The sequence below is a fragment of the Hylobates moloch genome, unplaced genomic scaffold, assembly GCF_009828535.3.
Source record: "Hylobates moloch isolate HMO894 unplaced genomic scaffold, HMol_V3 SCAFFOLD_1, whole genome shotgun sequence".
Classification (NCBI taxonomy): domain Eukaryota; kingdom Metazoa; phylum Chordata; class Mammalia; order Primates; family Hylobatidae; genus Hylobates; species Hylobates moloch.
Window position 1 is genome coordinate 139,113,542 of NW_026652276.1, and position 19,215 is coordinate 139,132,756.

Consider the following 19,215-nt stretch of genomic DNA (forward strand, 5'->3'; position numbering starts at 1 on the left):
CTCCTGGCCCTCCTCCTCCTCCCCATTGCTCCATTGCCCTCTTTCAGTGAGCCCTCCATCTGCAGCCCTTTTGCAGAATCAGCTGACTCACCAATTAGAGAATTCAATTTCATATAGTCAAAATTGGTTTAAACAGTTTTAGGTTTTGCAGTAATTCCTTTTTCATATACAACAGCCATCGGTTCAACACTCAGTAGAAGGGTAGGTAGAGCAATCATCTATTTTCAAGAAGTGTGTGTTCCTTCTGTACAAGGGTAGCTCCCCTGTGTCTTTAGTGGGGACTTCTTTTGATGATGGCTGGGGAGGAAAGTTCTTGGCAGGGCTTGACTTTGAGCAGGTGAGTGCAGCCTGGCATGCCTTGTGCTTCCCAGTGGATCGGAGGATGGGCCCAGTCTCCAATTATAGTTGCGTCACCTATAGAGAACAGCAGAGTACCTGACACTAGTCCTCAACTAGTATCACTCAGTTCACCAGCTTAGGGTACGAAGGTCTCACTGCTTTTAATACTCAAATTAAATTAGTCTGGGCCCCAGTTTTGCATATTGTGATCAGTGTCTTTCTTTTTTTTTTTTTTCATTTCCAAATCTCTTTATTATCATAATTAACCTTTACTTGGAAAGCAAGCAGTAAAACCTGTTCAGACAGCATCATTATATTACTTTCAGGCAAACAAGCATGGAGGACTTCTACACCCTCAAGTTAAAAAAGGCACTGAGGCTGGGTGTGGTGGCTCACGCCTGTAATCCCAGCACTTTGGGAGGCCAAGGTGGGTGGATCACGAGGTCAAGAGATCGAGACCATTCTGGCCAACATGGTGAAAGCCCATCTCTACTAAAAATACAAAAAAAAATAGTCGGGCGTGGTGGCGGGCGCCTGTAGTGCCAGCTACTCGGGAGGCTGAGGCAGGAGAATGGTGTGAACCTGGGAGGCGGAGCTTGCAGTGAGCCGAGATTGTGCCACTGCACTCCAGCCTGGGCAACAGAGCAAGACTCTGTCTCAAAAAAAAAAAAAAAAAAAAAAAAAAAAAAAAAAAAAAAAAAAAAACACTGAAAGAGACAGACTCCAGTTCCTGGGAAGGCTGACCCGGTCAGCACTAAAAACAGGATTAATGTATAGCTATTAAGAGAATCATACAGTGGCTTTATTCTTACTACTTAAAAAAAGGTGATGTGATGGCGGTGATGGTCAACATCACACAGGGAAGACCAAGTCCACACTTTGTCCAGAATCAACTGCTACCACATGAGTCTTCTTGGTTAAGTCATTTGAGCCCACAGTGACAGAATAGGTCCCTGGATATACTTCTATGTAGAGGTCCTTAGAGATGTTCTCAGCAGGCTGGGATGCCTCTGGAGCATGCTCTGATATTTGATAGATGCCTCCAGGACCAAGGGATGTCTTTTTTCTGTCCTTTCTCTGACCATTCCCTAGGTCCGAGCACATGTGCAGCTTCGACTCGCCTCTGTGGTAACGATAGACATGGGTTGCCCCTCCTTCCCCTGGCACAGATGAATAATACTTCTCACACTGACTTGAAGTATAGTCCATGAATTCAGCCATTGTTCTGAAGGAAGCACTAAGGGCTGGGGGTCTCTCTTCTCTCCGGCTCACTCGTCAAGGCGCATGCGCCAGTGTCTTTCTTTTCTCACTTGAGACTCCTGTCCCATGGCAACATCAGGAAGCTAACCTGAGAGGGTACTTCTCATTCCTGCTGTGTCTTTAGTAGTGCTCTTCAGACTGGGATAGGTTATGAATCTTCAGGGATCTTGTTAAAATTGCAGATTCTGATTCAGCAGGACAGGGTGGGGCCTGAGGTTCTGCAGCCGATACTGTTGCTGCAAGTCCAAGGACAAAATGGGGTAGCAGGGGTTATTGGCTCCCAGTCCTTTTCGGGTTATGGCATACCTGAAAATAACTTTTGTTTGTTTGTTTTTGAGACAAAGTCTCGCTCAGTCACCCAGGCCGGAGTGCAATGGCATGATCTTGACTCACTGCAACCTCTGCCTCCCAGGTTCTAGCGATTCTCCCACCTAAACCTCCTGAGTAGCTGGGATTACAGGAACACTCCACCACATCTGACTAATTGTTTTTTATTTTTAGTAGAAACGGGGTTTTACCGTGTTGGCCAGGCTGGTCTCGAATCCCTGACCTCAAGTGATCCGCCTGCCCCAACCTCCCAAAATGCTGGGATTACAGGTGTGAGCCACCATACCTGGCCCATACCTGAAAATATTAATACCTGTGTGGCACACTGGCAAGGCTGCCCTGGCTTCCTCAAGCCCCAGATTCCTCAGGGCTGAGGGAATCCACATCCTAGCTCACCTCTAGCCCACTTGAGGTACCTGGGATGGGCCACAGTGCACCTGTTGAGAGGAGAAAAAAAATGTCCAAATCTGACAAATCTGACTTATACATATGGGGCACACACATATGGGGAGTTCCTTCTGTCCTGCTGTTATTGCAGGTGCTGCCCCATGGTACAGCTGAAAACAGGCAATCCTTGGAACCCAGAGGTGCCCATGCCTGCCAGGAGCAGCCTTCTGATCCAGCAGTGTTTCCTCTGGGTGTGGGGAGGGTAAGATAAGGCTCTCTCCTTGGTGTTACAGTCGGCTGTAATGACCCCTCACCCTGTTGGCCTGGGATCCCAGGCCATAGCTGTTTATATGTGTAGCTCTCGTGTGTGTGTGTGTGTGTGTGTGTGTGGTGATGTGTCCTAGACATGCACAAGTACACACACATGCAGGCATGTGCACAGCCATTTTCCTGAATATAACATCCATCCTACCAAGAGAACTGAATTGAAGAGAGCCGGGGGGCGTTAGCTACCTGCTGTGCCCTGTGCTAGCTCTCTCACACAACCAGACTTCTGTGTGGTGTGCACCCTCCAAGGCCTCTTCTGTCGTCTTTCTCACTCTGTCCCCTCCTTGGGTCTGTCAGAGATACTCCGTAGATTTTTCAGTAAGGTAGAACCTCAGAAAAAACTAAAAACAAACCCAAACCAAAAGGCCCTTCCTTTCCTGGAGGCTGCTTCTCAGACCACGGTAAAAAAAAAAAAGGCAAACCTCTCTCGCTCAGCTAGATGGCTCCTTGCACCTTTTCTCAGAACACTGTTTGCCTCACTTTTTATTGCTCAAAGAGTCCTCTCAAATGGTTCAGAACAAAGGAAGTCTGTTTTGATGTCTCTTTACTGTAAGTAGAAGAATTTGCAGCTTGTAAATGACTGCTAGTTTTGCTAAAATAGTGACTAAAACATGCAGTTATGTCTCTCTTGGCACCCACCCATCACCCACACCCACCACCCACCACCCACCACTCACCATAAGTTGGCTTGGGAAATGTTTGCTGAATAAAAGGACAGTCTCTGTGTGTTCCCGGGTCCCAACCTTTGCCTGGCTGAAGTGCCTCTCCTTCCTCTCCAGGTCCATATTCAAGCCTTTCATCTTTGTTGACGACGTAAAACTTGTCCCCAAAACACAGTCTCCCTGTTTTGGGGATGACGACCCTGCCAAAAAGGAGCCTCGGTTCCAGGAGAAACTAGACCGCCGGCATGAGCTGTACAAAGCCCACGAGTGGGCACGTGCCATCATCGAAAGTGACCAGGTGAGCTTGCGTGAGGGCCACAGAGGCAGAGGCGGGTGGGTGAGGTCAGCGAGGAAGGAGGCAGGGAAGCAGATGACAAGCTAGACCCTCCCCCCACCCATCCAGTGTGGCCGGGCTCCTCCCTGAGGCCAGGTTCCTGGGGCCTTTCCTAGAAGGCTGGAGTTCATTTTCCTGCCCAGGCTTGAAACCAAATAAGACAAAGCTTCTCCTTCTCATGTTATTCTGGAACTCAGCAGGCTGAATATCTTACTTATATTTACTGTTTACGTAGGAATATGCAGTATAGTAGGGATAACTTATATACTGTGTAAAATTCTGTATGTACTTTTGGGGGTAAAAGGTTGTATTTGCTGGCAACATTTTATTTAAAGATACAATCATATGTTGTTTCAAAAAAGTTCTGGAGATGGCTGATGGTGCTGGTTGCACAACATTGTGAATGAGCTTAATGCACTCAACTGTATGTTTTAAAGTTTTTAAATGGTAAATTTTATGTTATAATACATATGTTTTACCATGGTACAAACATAGTTTTAGAAAATATTCTCGTATTCCTAGGGTATTTTTTTTTTAATTTATTTTTAGTAGAGACGGGGTTTCACCATGTTGGCCAGGCTGGTCTTGAACTCCTGAGCTCAAGCGATCCGCCTGCTTCTGCCTCCCAAAGGGCTGGGATTGCAAGCCTGAGCCACCGCACCCAGCCTCATATTCCTAGTTTTAAAAAAGAAGTCGTAATCCTTCAAAGTGCAGCTCTCCCCAATCCCACACCTTTGGTTAATAAAGTGGTAAGTCATCAATTCAAACAAGAAAACCACCCAAAGCACGTTCCACAGCACCCAGTGTGTCCACAGCAGCCACCTCAATGCACTTTATATAAAATTCAAGCCTATATTTTGCTGAAGAGAGGAAGAAGGAACGTGCTTGTTAGACACTCATCAGTTTTCCCCAACTATTTATGTAACAACTTTTAATAGGTCCAAATTGGCCTGAAGGGCCCAAAAGGGGGACCTTTTGTATAAATTGGTGCTGTGGACTCTGTGAGCCTCTTGCATTTGACATGGTGGACTATAGAAAAAGGCTATCAAGAGAGAAACCCAAGCAATAAATCCAGATGAATTCAGAAAGCATCTCTGAGAAGGGCTGTCTCACTTTTCTGAGAGCTTACCCTTCTCTTCCACAGAAGTGACCATTTGACATGTAAAGGTTGCACAGTTATTTTACATCTCTCCTCCCCGCCAGCCTACAAAGGCTGGCAGAAAATCGCAAGCATGCATGCTGCCACTGCATTTAACTGTGTTTTCTCCAGGGCTGTTCACATTAGTTCCTGATAGTGCTTATGTTCTTGGTGGATGACCGTAAGCCCCAAGTCGATGAAAACTGTCGCTGTGTGGTGTATGGTGTTGTGGATATTTGGTTAATTAGAATGAAGAGGTAGAAAGGGCTGTGTGTTCAAGGAGATGAGACTGCTGAGGCTGGTGGGTTTTGAAATTTAGAAATGACTCTCAGGTGGAGTCACATGACGCTGCATGAAGCAGTGGTGGGCGGGTGGTGAGAGCAGCTTCTCAGTTCTGGGACTCATGGGGCAAATGAAAGCTTTCACTGTCATCTGCCATAAATGAGTGAGTCCCATGGAAGAAGTGAACTCACCATCTCAGAAAAAGAGTGAACAGGAGAGAGACATGGCACCTGTTTATTCATTGATCCTTTTTTTTTTTTAATTCAATGAACATTTTTTTGAGAGTACCCTCCCAGTCACTGGAGGACAGAAATGAGCCCGGTTCCCATCCAAGGGGCCACAGCTGCAGAGACAAGCCAGCACAAGGTGGGAGACAGCGCCCGTGGCAGGGGGAACGGTGTGGCACTGTGCGGGGAAGTGGAAAGGCTTTGCAAGGAAGCTGCAGATGGGTGCACGTCGACCAAGCGCTGCGGAAGGGGACGGCCCTCCAGAGGGCAGGGCCACCTGTGCAGGGGTGAGACAGCATCAGAGGCTGGAGGGCTGCAGTGAATTCAGTCCAGCTGAGGAGTAGGGAGATGCAGGGGAAGCGGTCTCAGATGTCAGAAGGGCCTTCCCTCAGTGTTACTCTGGGGTCTGGGCTTTGTCCTAAAGGCAGCAGGAAGCTGTGCAAGTGTTCTAAGCCGGGCAGTGACATAACCACACTGGCGTTCTAGAACAATCCCTGCGGCAGTCATGTGAGAAATGGAGTGTGGGGAGGACAGGACCTTGAGCAGGAAGCCAGCTGGCCCCCTAGAGGGTTTCAGTGTCCGCTGCAATGCCCCCTGCTATTTTGCTGACACCTAAAGCAGTCGTGTCCTTCCTCAGGAGCAAGGTCGCAAGCTGAGGAGCACCATGCTGGAGCTGGAGAAGCAAGGCCTGGAAGCCATGGAAGAAATCCTGACCAGCTCCGAGCCCCTGGACCCTGCGGAAGTGGGGGACCTTTTCTATGACTGTGTTGACACGGAGATTAAGTTCTTTAAGTGAAGTGAGCATTCCCCTTCCCCTTCTTATTTAAGACTTCCCACCTTACTAAATTACCAGCAAAGCAAACCACTCTCCTGTTTGAGTAAAATGAGAAAGTTAAGATGTGGCCTCCTTTTCTGAAGCCAGATCAAACTGTTCCCTTGTGTTCCGCCTTGAATCTCACAGCGTCCCCTTCTGCAATGGAGGTCTCCTTCCTGTGCAGTGTAACATGTATCCCGTTGCCTGTTGTTCGGTTGTGTGACTAATTGTGGATTTTAAGCTGCTATTATTGTATTTCAGTGGCAATGGACACATTAGCCTTTTACAAGAGGACTAGAGTTCATCAAGCCTTGAAAGGCAGGCTCCACAGTGCCGCAATGGCGGGAAAAGCAAATTCTTTTGAAGTCTTAGTCTTTCCCTCAGTAGCGGTTTCTTTCAGGTTAACAAGAGGCATTTGTGCACACACACAGAGCTTTTGTGTGTGTTGTCAAGGGGAACCTCCCTGGCCTCCCGTGAGTGCATGCCTGTAGTGCACAGTGTCTCTACAGGTGTCTTCTGAGGGACAGAACCAATGGGAAGGAAGAAAGGGACCCCTCTCCAGTCCTGGCTCTTTCCTACATCCTGGGCTCCCGAAGAAGCTCTCTTCCCATTTTCCGTGCACTCTGCTTATGTTTGGTGGACTGCAGAGCTGCTTCTGCTTACAGAAGAGCTGATAATTTGTTAGCTGGAACCTATTCACTTCCAAGATTCAGACATAGCCATACTGGTGGCCTTCTGAATCACTGCATGGATGTCCCAGGAGGCAGCTCTCCCTACACAGCAGCACAGCCACCACTGGATTCCTTGTGTAGAAATGATCCCCAGTCTAGTTACCAACAGCTAGTCTAGGAGTAATTGAATGGCCCTATGGCACAGTTCCACCCACAGAGTGGTGAATCTCTCAGCCAACGAGGGAAAGAAAAGGAGGAACTCTTGACTATTTAGATTCTAGTTAAATAGCTGGAATCCTAGCAGTCACTACATTATCTCAGCAGAGAGACTTTAATTAAACTGATTTGTTTCCAATGTCGGGTTCACTTAAAGGATTTGACTTACCACCAGAGCATAGAAAAGCATGCAAGGAAGACCAGATGGACTTAGCATTGGGAAGACAGAGGGCAAGGAGGCAACAGATGGATATAGAAGCATTCTCTGCAGGATACCAGTTCAGGCCCCACCCTTCCTGCCAAGCCCATTACATCCCACAAACCCAAATACAAAGCAGCTGGCTTCCCTGGATCTTCCCCCCACTCCTCACACCTCACATGTCCCAGGAGCTGCCTTCATTCAGACGGGTAGCTGCACTAGGCATGGGGTGGTGGTGGGGAGCTTACCGCCACCTATTCAAACTCTCAGCCACTCCTGAAATGGGCAGAGATGATGAACAGAAGTGTATGTAAATGCAGCAGCTAGTGGGAGAGCACCAGTTGGGCGTAATCCTGCCTCATCATTCTTGGCAGGAATCTGCAAATGGAAACATTGTATCAGCAATCTGGGAAGTGACAGGGTTAATAACTCCTTCCCAGAAGCTGTATCATGAGATTTTGAGGGGACCCAGCCCCGTTACATGGATGTGAACAGTGAGGATCAGAGGTTTCATCAGAACACATTCTTTTTTTCTACCAACTCCCCAAGAGCATGAGTATAGGAGTGCCATGAGCTTTTTGCTCAGCAGTTTTGTAAACTCCGTATATAAAATCAGTAACCACACATTGTGGGTGATGGGAAGACGATTTCAGCTGACAGAGTTAATGGCAACCAATAATGGTGGCCTGTAGCTGCTAAGAGCTTCACGCAGGTTGGCCTGGGCTTTCACTGTTGGTGAATTTAGAGTGTCCTTTTAGGTGGGGTGGCATTTGACATGGTGGGGGAAGTGAGGTTCGAGGATGACGTAGGTACCTCTTCCCTCCCAAGTCCATGTTCCAAGTGGCTATGTAAAGCAAGATGATGCAGAAAGCCGCTCTAAAATTTCACTGCGTGATTTCATCTTTGCCTACTATGAAATGTCTCATCAGACCTGACATGTCTGAGATAACCAAGGTGATTCAGGATTTGATCAAAAGAAGTCTAGTAAGAATTAATTACACAGAAGCCTCCTTTCATTTCTATGGGCCAAACAAAGGCCATGGATAACCCTACCTGCTTTATGTCATTACCAGTTGGGAAACACAATGGCTACTTCTGTTAGGGGACATTGACCTTGGTCAAGCATCTTAAAGAAGGCAACCCTAATTGACAGCTGTCTTGGCTAATACAATACACCACAATTGTGATGTCCTAGTCATACCACTAGAGGGCATGGCACAGCCTGGCAGAAGTTAAAAGGGGCATGGCAGCTCCCATCAGGTCTGGAGGTGGTCTATAAGGGCAGTGGACAGTTGTGCATTGGGATGGGTGGAGAAGGACAAGAAGAGAGCAGAGAATCTGCTGATGTGGCTGCGCTTACTTTTAGTGACTTTATGTACTTATATTAACACCTGGAAATAGGTTGTTGGGTTTTGAGCAGGCTGTTACAGTGAGGAATGTTCATTTTTAAATGTTCCTAACAGATTTTGCTTTGGAAAAAATGCTTGTTACATGAATAATGTGTGGACCAGGGATTGCTTTTCTGAAGGCAGTATGGGGAACATGAATGTTCAAGATGAAATACAAAAATTATGTTTAAGGGTCACAGTGTATAAGTAGCTTCCTAGGAGACCCTTTGTGTGTCTTTTCAGACTGGGGTGGGGGCTGAGCATGCTTGTGCAGAAAGAAGCCATGGCCAAATCTCTCCCCCACTCCCTTGCCCCATAACCAAACATAAGCTAGCTAGTTTTGTCTAATAGATGGGATTTACTATAGGTGAAGATAGCCCTCATATTCAAGGACAGAAGCTCTGGCAGGAGTAAATTAGGAAAGCAGAAATAGTACCCCTTCATTCTTGGAGGTGCTTTGAAACTTTAGGTAGAATAAAGATATCAAAATTATGGAAAATCCTTAGTGCTCAATAACATAAGACATGGTGTTATTAGAACGAGCCTTTCTTATAAACTAACAGAGCAGGTATTTGCCCATTAGATCTTAGCTGTGGGGTTCCTTTACTATTGGGTGAATCATTGGGTATAAAAAATAATCATCAACCAGGCAAATTACTTTGCTTCCTAGCTGACGTCATCCCACATTGGTACAGGTGTTATACAGCTCTCGCTGGTTCAGCAGGGAAGGTGGGTGGGACCAGTGTGTCTGTCATGAAACCACTAACTGCATTCCTGACTGAAGAGCCATCTGTCGTTTATTGGGGAAGGTCTTCAGTTGAGCTCTCAGCCTTAGGAAGGAAGCACGTGGAGGAGGGAGGGAGGAGGTCCCCTTGCTGGGCACGCTCCATGGAGGGCCAGGAGCGGCAGGTTATGTGCATATGCTGTTGCAGCACAAGCTTATGCTTCCTGTAGCCGTGGCTTTTCATTCTGCACAGTCCCAGGTCCCAGCTCCCCTCTTACGGTTTCTGTCATAATGTGCTTTATCTGATTGACTCCAAACATCCCGAAATGTCACCTGCAGATTTCTTGTGGGAACCAATATGTACATGTTTGCAATTATGTTGTGAGAATTTAAATGTGTTAGATGGAAAATGCTATTGGCAGGAAATAATAATAAAAAAAAAAAAAGAAAATCATTCTGTTTCCTGCAGTGGGAACTGGCCATGTAGTCTTAACAGTCTTTTGTACAAATATCTACAAAGCAGATAATATCCCTATCCAGTGCTTGCCCTTGGAATTGTCTCTAAATGCATCAAGCATACAATAAAAAAAAACTGAAATTAACATCCAGTGGAGTGGCCTCTTCTAATTTGTGTCTCGTGAATAAACGTGGGCCTCAGTCGCAACATAGAAGATGTATGAGAAGGGATATATTTTTCTGGCTGGAATCTTTGGAAAACAGTCAGTTCAGCAGTTTCTTGCATTATGTAATGTTCTGTGGATGAATTCAGTCTTTAAATATAAAACCACAACGAAGTATCACCTCACACCCATCAGGAGAGCTACTATCGAAAACAAAAACAACAACAACAAAACCACAACCAGAAAACAACAAATGTGGGTGAGGATGTGGGGAAATTGGAACCCTTATGCACTATCGGTGGGAATGTAAAACAGTGCATCCATTGTGGGAAACAGTATGGAGTTGCTCAAAAAATGAAAAATAGAACTACCCTATAATCCGGCAATCCCACTTCTGGGTATACATGAAAGAGTTGAAAGTAGGGTCTGGAAAAGAGGTTGCACACCCATGTTCATAGTAGCGCTTATTCACAGTGCTAAAATCTGGAAGCAACTCAGGTATCCACAGATGGAAGAATGAAGAAACAAAATGTGTTCTATCCATACAATGGAATATTATTCATCCTTAAAAAGTGGAGGCATATTCTGACATGCTACAACATGGATGAACCTTAAGGATGTTATGCTCTGTGAAATCAACCAGTCACGAATATTATATGGTTTCATTTCTGTGAGGTACCTAGAGCAGTCAAAATCATAGAGACAGAAATTAGAAGGGTGGTTGCTAGGGGCTGGAGGTGGGGGAGAAATTGGGAGTTACTGTTTAATGAGTATAGAGTTTCAGAAAGTTTCGCAAGATAAGTTATGGAGAGGGACGCAACACGAATGAATTAAACACTCAACATGGTAAGGATGGTAGACTTTATGTGTATTTTACCATAGTTACTAGAATGGAAGTCTAGATCATCAGAGTGGCTGGTACTCTGTGCCAGGCATCTTGATTCCAAGGCATCAGCAATGCCACAACAGGAGAGGATGCCACTTAGGGAAAAAGCCAGCTGTCTCCACTCCTGTGACCCAGAAATGCCAGCTTGCTTTCCATGACTCTCCACTGTGACAGGTAAAACGCAATTGAATGTCTTGCTCGTGAAGATAGGACTTAGTCACCTGCAATGAGTGACCTATTTCAAGGTCAGGGTAGATGACTGCTCTGTTTACATGATAAGGAGCTGCTAATTCTGAAATTTTATTCCCAGCTCTCTTTTCATAAACATTGTACCCTCCTGCAAAGCTCTGGGTGACAAAGCCTGTATTCTTTTGCCAGGGCTGCCGTCACAAAGTACCATAAACTGGGCAGCGTAACCAGGAGAAATTTCCTGGTTCACAGTTCTGGAGCCCAGACGTCCCAGGAATAAGGCATCTGCAGGGTTGGTTCCTTCTGAGGGCTGTGAGAGAGAATGTGTTTCATGTCTCTTGCCCACCTTCTGGTGGCTTGCTGGCAATCTTCAGCACTTTGGGGCCCACAGAAGCAGCATCTTGATTATCTCTGCCTTCATCTTCACGTGGTGTTCTCCCTGTGTCTATGTCTGTGTCCAATTTCTTCATTTTATAAGGACACCAGTCATATTGCATCAGGGGCCCACCCTGATCCAGTATGACCTCATCTTAACTAACAATATCTGCAATAGGCCTATTTCTAAATAAGGTCACATTCTGAGGTACTGGGGGTTAGGACTTCAACATATGGATTTTGTGGGGACAAATTCAACCCATAACAGAATGGGTGGATGAAGGATGCTGAAGCCTCCCCGGGCACCGTCTGAGAATTTGGAACTTGCTTCTGGAGTCCACGGCCCTTCCCATTAACTTGCTCCCTCTCTAGGAACCACGTCTCCCACACTTAACTCCATAAAAGGTGCTTACACTTCTAGCTACTTCACCACTGCCACACTCAATGTGACTTTGAAGTTCATCATCCACTTTGTAGATTATCTTCAGCCCTTACTTTTTCCTTCCCCATTCAGACTGGCCCTTTTGGCCATGAAAGAGCTAATCTGTACCTCCACTAATAAGAGAGCAATAAAACAGCCCCTTAACTAATTCTGATGCAAAGTGTGTAGTAACCAGCTTTGAAATTAGTTTCTAGATGAGATTTATTTCAGGAACATGTATGAATTTTAATGACTGCTCTCTCATTGTTATCTAGCAGCAGAGTTAGTGAAGTGTGGTCTGAGCAGCTCAGCAAATACTGAATGAAGTGCCTGGGATGCAGCCAGCAGAGCCCTGTTTGTGCCCAAGCATGGAATCAGCAAACTGGCTGCTCCCCGGGGTGCAGGGTATGCATCACTGGTTCTGTTGTGATCCAAGGGTTGAGGGCTTGCCCTTGGGTATTACATCACTGAATCTTCACCAATACACACTCAGGTACATATTTATGTCCCCTTTTGACAAATGAGGAAGCTGAGGCACAGATTTTAAGAGGCAACTTGTAAGAGGCAAAACGGAGATTCAGATCCTGGTTTGCCTTCTAAGCACTAGCTCTGAGATAGCTTGCCTAGCAGATAAATCTCACCTCCCCTGAACCCTGTTCCCAAAGGCTCACCTTAAAACACTACGGGGGGATTCAAGATGATTCTGTTCCTACAGGAGGCTTTTTTGAGGGGTTTGCTGAGTTGGGAGTGGGGACTAAGTGCACGTAGAGGGAAGGTTATTCTATTTCAACACAATTTAGCAGAATTTATAAGCAATACACTGCCCATTCTGTGTTAATCAAACTGAATAAATATAGTGTTATCTACTTTTTAAAAAATGCACCTGAGAAATTTTTTTTTCTTGCTTGTTTTTTCCAAATACCAATTAGGCTACTTAGCTCAAGAAAGAAAGGCCCTGTTTCCAACACAGTATGTTACAGCAAGCACTGCATCCATGTAAATATCTATTTTTTTTCTGTCATTCTTAGAACTTCAGCTTCTCCTGATCCTTAAAAATGTTTGGTTTAGATTGATACTGGTGACCATTGATGGGTTTTAACAAGGAAACGACTGGAAGCATTTCCACTTACTAAAGTTTATTAAGTACAAAGAAATGAATCTGCAGAAGGAGACATCAATAAAAATAAAATACATGTGAAACATTGGAGGAGTCACAGACTGCAGTGTCAGTGAGAATATGTGACAATGGCGGGGACTGTGTGACTCAGATGTCTCTAAGTATGAGTTTACAGTCAAGGGGTTAAACCTTTACAGCACCCAAGGAACTCAGTGCACCAGCATGAGCTCGAAGGGCTGTGAATTCAATGATAGGTCTCAAGGGGAGATGGGATGCCACATTCCTGAGATTTCTCCCTAATTGCCATTTTTGGTTTCTGCTCCTTCCTCCCCGCTATCCTTTTTTTTTTTTTTTTTTTGTTTTGTTTTGAGTTAGAGTCTCGCTCTGTTGCCCAGTCTGGAGTGCAGTGGTGCCATCTCAGCTCACTGCAACCTCCGCCTCCAGGGTTCAAGCAATTCTTGTGCCTGAGCCTCCCAAGTTGCTGGGATTACAGTTGTGAGCCACCACGCCTGGCTAGTTTTTTGTATTTGAGTAGACAGGGTTTCACCATGTTGGCCAGGCTGGTCTTGAACTCCTAACCTCAAGTAATCCACCCACCTCAGCCTCCCATGCTGGGATTACATGCATGAGCCACCGCTCCTGGCCCGCTCTGTCCTTAAATAGTGTTATTTTAATTTCCATCCCAGCCATAGGGGACACCAATGTCTAAACACCTCATTAGGGCAGGCAGTCTACTCTGAAGGTGGAATTGCCTTTGTCTAGGGTCTTCTTAATCAGGATCATTAAAACTTTTATAATTATTTTACACAACAGTGTCAGCAGTGAAGTGGACACTGTTATAATAATAAATTCTGGCTTTTTGGAAATCTTCCAGAACCAATAAAACAAGTTAGTTATGCCCAGAGCTGATGACCTGCAAAAACTTCTTTTCTACTTACTTAGCTGTTACAGTTTGGGCTTGATTCATTCCCCCAGAGAAGGGAATTTGACCCTGGCTCACTTGCTTCCATCTGGAATGAGAAAGCACAGCACTGCTGCAGGACGCCACCTGGGTCTTTACTCCAGACAACAGTGAGGCAGATGCAGTCATGTTTGCCCACACCCTCCTGACCGGCTACCTTTCTGGATGGCTTGGTCTGGACACGATACACTTCAGGGGTCAATGTGTGCGTGGATTGTCGCAAAGCAAATTTCTTTTTCGCTGGTTTCCCTCCCCTCCCTGCCTGATTTCCTTTAAAGGGCAGCTATTTTGAGCACAACCCAGGGATCAGTCTGTTTCCTTCTATTTTTTTCTCCTTCCTCGGTCACAGTCTTCCCCGACCAAAGATGGGGAACATCAGGGGTCAGGCAGCAAGCAAAAACACACTTCCACTCCCCGCAGGATCAAGAAGAGGGAGTGAAGAGCAGGCCCAGCCCGGCCTGACCTTTTCCATATTGAGTGGCTGAGCTTGCACACGTCTCCCCACAGACAGGTGCCCACCACAAGGGAATGAATGTGGGGTTGTCAGGCAAGGTTCTCCTTTAGCTCAGAAGGGAGCTAGGTTTTGCCTGACAGGTGGCTCCAAGGATCCTAAGATGGGGGCGGTGAGGCACCAGGTATTTGTGGCAGGTATTTCACACGATGTTTCGTTCTACACTTTTTCATGTCATATTTTCCATGGAAGTCCACACGTGAAGCAAGGGCAGAAGGGGAGACCTCTGAGATACAATTGATAGTTTAGCATAATGATGAGTTGTGTATGTTTTTAGTCTGCAGGGAAAAAATACCAAAATCTGATAAAGCTGGCTACTGGGATGAGACTGGGAACTTGGAGGGAACAGGAGGAAAGTGACAGAGACTTGGGCACTAGGGACACTGTAAACAGTAGGAGCATTGGCTACTTGGAGGATTATTCAGTTACAAAAGGGGCCCTGTGGTTGGCATCGGAGGGCCAAGCCCACTCTTGCCTTTACTTTGTGATATATTTACATTTACATTAGGCAGCAAAAAAAAAAAAAAAATCCCTGTACTGCAAAATGGAAGCGAGACATGGCATCTCGTTCCTTGGAGGCTGCACGGCACTGTCTGGGTGTGGGGGACACACTACTTCCTCTGAGCTGCATCATTGATAAGGCATTATTTGGTTTGATTTTGCAGTTAGTGTGGTGAGAATATGAAATTATGCCAAGAAGAAGCCGTTGTGGATATTTATAACTTTGGGGCTACCTGCAAACTAAGGACTCTCTACGAACGGTTCAGAATCTAGGAAGGGCCAGCCTGCAAGCATATTCACAGTCATGGAGTGGGCACTAGGTGGAGGGACAGGGCTCTATCTGTGCTGACAGACAAATGCCAAGATGCAATGTAAAAAATGGAAAAATGGGGTGTTTTAAAAAATATTACTGAAATAAAAGTCAATTAAAATACTGCTTTAAAGCCTGTGCAAACCACATATTTACAATAAATAAATTCTCAATTCCAAGCCTGTATGCCAACTGAATTACAGCTTGAGCATGGGGTGGGTGGGGTCTGACATGTTGTTCTGCAACCTGGAACCCCAGGACCTTGGCTTCATCTGTCTTCTCACCGAAGAGTCTTTAGAGATAACTGTGGAAACGTAACAGAACATTACCAGGTGGAGTTAGAAGACTCTTGCACATGAAAGCCCTCCTCTTCCACCCCGCAAACAGGCTGGGCCCCGAAGCTTCTCATTCATGCAAGGCTGTCAAGTTTGGGGAGATGCCTATGCAAAGAGCTGATTTTTACCCAAGGGGCTGTGGGTGGAAACCAGATGAAATGGGATATGTAAAAAGTTGATGATATGTATGTGAGGACCTAATACTGTCTTATAAACATTTATAGAACCGATCATCAGCAATTCACTTGACAGGAAGCTCAGAGAAATCAAAAAAACGTGCTGGAGATCCCAAGTTAAGGCAGTGGAAAAGTAAGAAACAGATTTAGGCATTCAAACTTCCAGCCCAGGGCTCTCACCCCATGCACTGACCACTCTATCCATAAAAAAGAGCAGTCCCTGGGGTATTGTTTGCAATGTCTAGAACCCAGTGATTTCTCTGGGTGATTGTTTTGTGTCTCACTGCAGTGAAAATGAATTAAGATGGTATCCAGTGAGATACAAAGATCTTCTTGACTGTGGAATGCCCAAAGGAGACTACAATCCACCTTGACTAGACTTGCAGGCGGAGATCAAAACCACCAGACTCAGGTGATCTGGGTGCATGCCTGCCGTGAGGCTGGGGACCAGATCCTGCACAGTGTCTGACACGTTGGTAGTGAGCAGGATTCTTTTTTTTTTTTTTTTTTTAATTATACTTTAGGTTTTAGGGTACATGTGCACAATGTGCAGGTTTGTTACATATGTATCCATGTGCCATGTTGATTTCCTGCACCCATTAGCTCGTCATTTAGCATTAGGTATATCTCCTAATGCTGTCCCCGCCCCCCCCACCCCCCACCCCACAACAGTACCCGGAATGTGATGTTCCCCTTCCTGTGTCCATGAGTTCTCATTGTTCAATTCCCACCTATGAGTGAGAACATGCGGTGTTTGGTTTTTTGTCCTTGCGATAGTTTACTGAGAATGATGTTTTCCAGTTTCATCCATGTCCCTACAAAGGACACGAACTCATCATTTTTTATGGCTGCATAGTATTCCATGGTGTATATGTGCCACGTTTTCTTAATCGTGAGCAGGATTCTTGTCCCTGGAGATTCTAACATGCCAGGAAAAGCAGTGAGGCATTACAGAAGAAGCACTGGACAAGAGGTCAGAAGGTCTGGGCATTGTGACATGGGCAAGTTCTTCAAATTTCTAGAACAGTTTTCTCTTTTATAAAAATGGCATTAAAGGTATCTCTCCAGCTTCCACCACAGGGTTATTAAAAGGATTAGATGATATAACACATGCAAGCTAACTGAAAAATGTAAAGAGCCATACGAATATGAAGGAACATGATTATGATTATTACTATATTTTCCTGGTCACGGGAATAATATAATCATTGTAGAAAACTTGGAAATTGCATAAACGCAAAAAGAAGAAAGTATAAATCAGCCATAGTCTTCTAGAGTGAATGCCTATTAACATTTTTTCTCCATTTTTATTGTGGTAAAATATAAATAACATAAAATTTACACTAGTAACTTTTTTTTTTTTTTTTTGAGACGGAGTTTCACTCTTGTTTCCCAGGCTGGAGTGCAATGGTATGATCTCGGCTCACCGCAACCTCCGTCCATGAGTTCAAGCACTTCTCCTGCCGCAGCCTCCCGGGTAGCTGGGATTACAGATGTGCGCCACCATGCCTGGCTAATTTTGTATTTTTAGTAGAGATGGGGTTTCTCCATGTTGGTCAGGCTGGTCTCGAACTCCCAACCTTAGGTGATCCGACTGCCTTGGCCTCCCAAAGTGCTGGGATTACAGGCATGAGCCACCACACCCAGCTGACTAGTAATCATTTTTAAATGTATAGTTTAGGGGTATTAAATACATTCATAATGTTTTGCAACCAATCATCAGTACTCACTTTTGTTTAACTCTTTTCATCTTGTAAAACTGAGACTCTGTACCCATTAAACAATACCTCTCAATTTTCTTTTTCCCTCTAATCTCTGGCAAGCACCAGTCTACTTGCTGCCTCTACTACCGTAAGTACTTAGGTAAATGGACGCATATATAGTGTTTGTCTTTTGTGAGTGGCTTATTTCACTTAGAATAATGTTCTCAAAGTTCATCCATATTGAAGCATATTTTAGAACTTCCTACTTTTTAAGCTGGATAATATTCCACTGTACATGTGTGTATCACATTTTGTTTATCCATTCCTCTATCTATGATACTTGAGTTGCTTCTACATTTTATTTATTTTATCTTATTTTTCCAAGTTCAGGTCAGACGAGTAATGTGCCAAGGTTGTAACAAGGTTCAGAGGGTTCACACATGCACATGAATACCCAATCATCACGCTCATGAACTACAAAAGGATCAAGCTGCTTCTACATTTTAGCTATTGTAAATAATGCTGCTATGAACATGGGTGTACAAATATCTCTTCTAGGCTCTGCTTTAGATTCTTTTGGGTACATACCCAGAAGTGGAAGCGCCAGATCATATGGTAATTGTTTTTATTTTTTTGAGGAACTGCCATACTGTTTTCCACAGCAGCTGTACCATTTCACATTCTCACCAACAGTGCATAAGGGTTCCATTTTCTCCACATCTTTGCCACCACTTGTTATTTTGTTTTGTTTTGATAGCAGCCATCTTGATGTGTATGAGGTGGTATCTCATTGTAATTTTGATTTGTATTTCTCTAATGATTAGTGATGCTCAGCAACTTTTCCTATGCTCATTGGCCATTTGTTTATCTTCTTTGGAGAAATGTCTATTCAAGTCCATTGCTCATTTTTAAATTAGGTTATTTGTTTTCTTGTTGAGTTTTATAAGTTCTCTATATATTATGGATATTAATCTCTTATCAGATATACGATATGAAAATAACTCCTCCCATTCTGTGGGTTGCCTTTTCTTTTTTATATTGTCTTTGATATGCAAATTTTAAAGATTTTCACCAAGTCCAGTTTGCTTATTTTTTCTTCTGTTGCCTGTGCCTTTAGTGTCATATCCAAGAAATCATTGTCAAATCCAATGTCATGAAGCTTTTGCCCTGTGTTTTCTCCTAAGAGTTTTACAGTTTCGGGTCCTACATTTAGGTCTTCAATTCATTTTGAGTTAATTTTTGTATATGGTATTAGTAGGGGTCCAACTTCATTCTTCTACGTGGGGATATCCAGTGTTCCGAGCATCATTTGTTGAAATTTCCCTATTGAATGGTCTTGCCTTGTTAAAATCATTTGACCATATATGCAACAGTTTATTTCTTTTTATTCTATTTATTTACTGCTTTTTATTCTATCCCATTGGTCTATATGTCTGTCTTTATACCAGTACCACACTGTTTTGATTATTATAGTTTTGAAATAGGAAGTGTGAGTCCCCTAGATTTATTCTTCTTTTTCAAGATTGTTGTGGCTATCTCAAGGAGTTCCTTGAGATTCCATATGAATTTCAGGATTCTTCTTTTAGGATTCTGGGTTTTTCTATTTCTGAAGAAAATGTCATTGAGATTTTGGTAGGGCTTACACTGAATCTGCAGATCGCTTTGGGTAGTATTGACATCTTAACAATATTGTCTTCTAACCCATGAACATGGGATGTGTTTGCATTTATTTATGTCTTATTTATTTCAGCCATGTTTTATAGTTTTCATTATACAAGTCTTTCACCTGCTTGGTTAACTGCTAAGTATTTCATT

At 44.4% G+C, this 19,215-nt stretch overlaps 2 protein-coding genes and 1 pseudogene across 7 annotated transcripts in view; 1 reads left to right on the forward strand and 2 right to left on the reverse strand.

The window, feature by feature from the left end:
* Nucleotides 1-9,903, forward strand: part of SCRN1 (secernin 1) — a 69,071-nt gene extending 59,168 nt beyond the window's left edge. For all 3 annotated transcript variants that reach the window (XM_032758416.2, XM_032758417.2, XM_058446076.1), the window contains exons 7-8: nucleotides 3,420-3,600; nucleotides 5,921-9,903. In XM_032758416.2, coding sequence (XP_032614307.1) covers nucleotides 3,420-3,600; nucleotides 5,921-6,079 — 340 coding nt within the window. In that variant the 3' untranslated portion in view covers nucleotides 6,080-9,903. The remainder of the gene's footprint in view (nucleotides 1-3,419; nucleotides 3,601-5,920) is intronic.
* A 3,002-nt stretch (nucleotides 9,904-12,905) lies between these two features.
* WIPF3 (WAS/WASL interacting protein family member 3) overlaps nucleotides 12,906-19,215 on the reverse strand; it is a 111,791-nt gene continuing 105,481 nt past the window's right edge. For all 4 annotated transcript variants that reach the window (XM_058446063.1, XM_058446055.1, XM_058446068.1 and 1 more), the window contains exon 9: nucleotides 12,906-15,490. In XM_058446063.1, coding sequence (XP_058302046.1) covers nucleotides 15,467-15,490 — 24 coding nt within the window. In that variant the 3' untranslated portion in view covers nucleotides 12,906-15,466. The remainder of the gene's footprint in view (nucleotides 15,491-19,215) is intronic.
* Nucleotides 17,790-17,886, reverse strand: LOC116809950 (small nucleolar RNA U13; annotated as a pseudogene).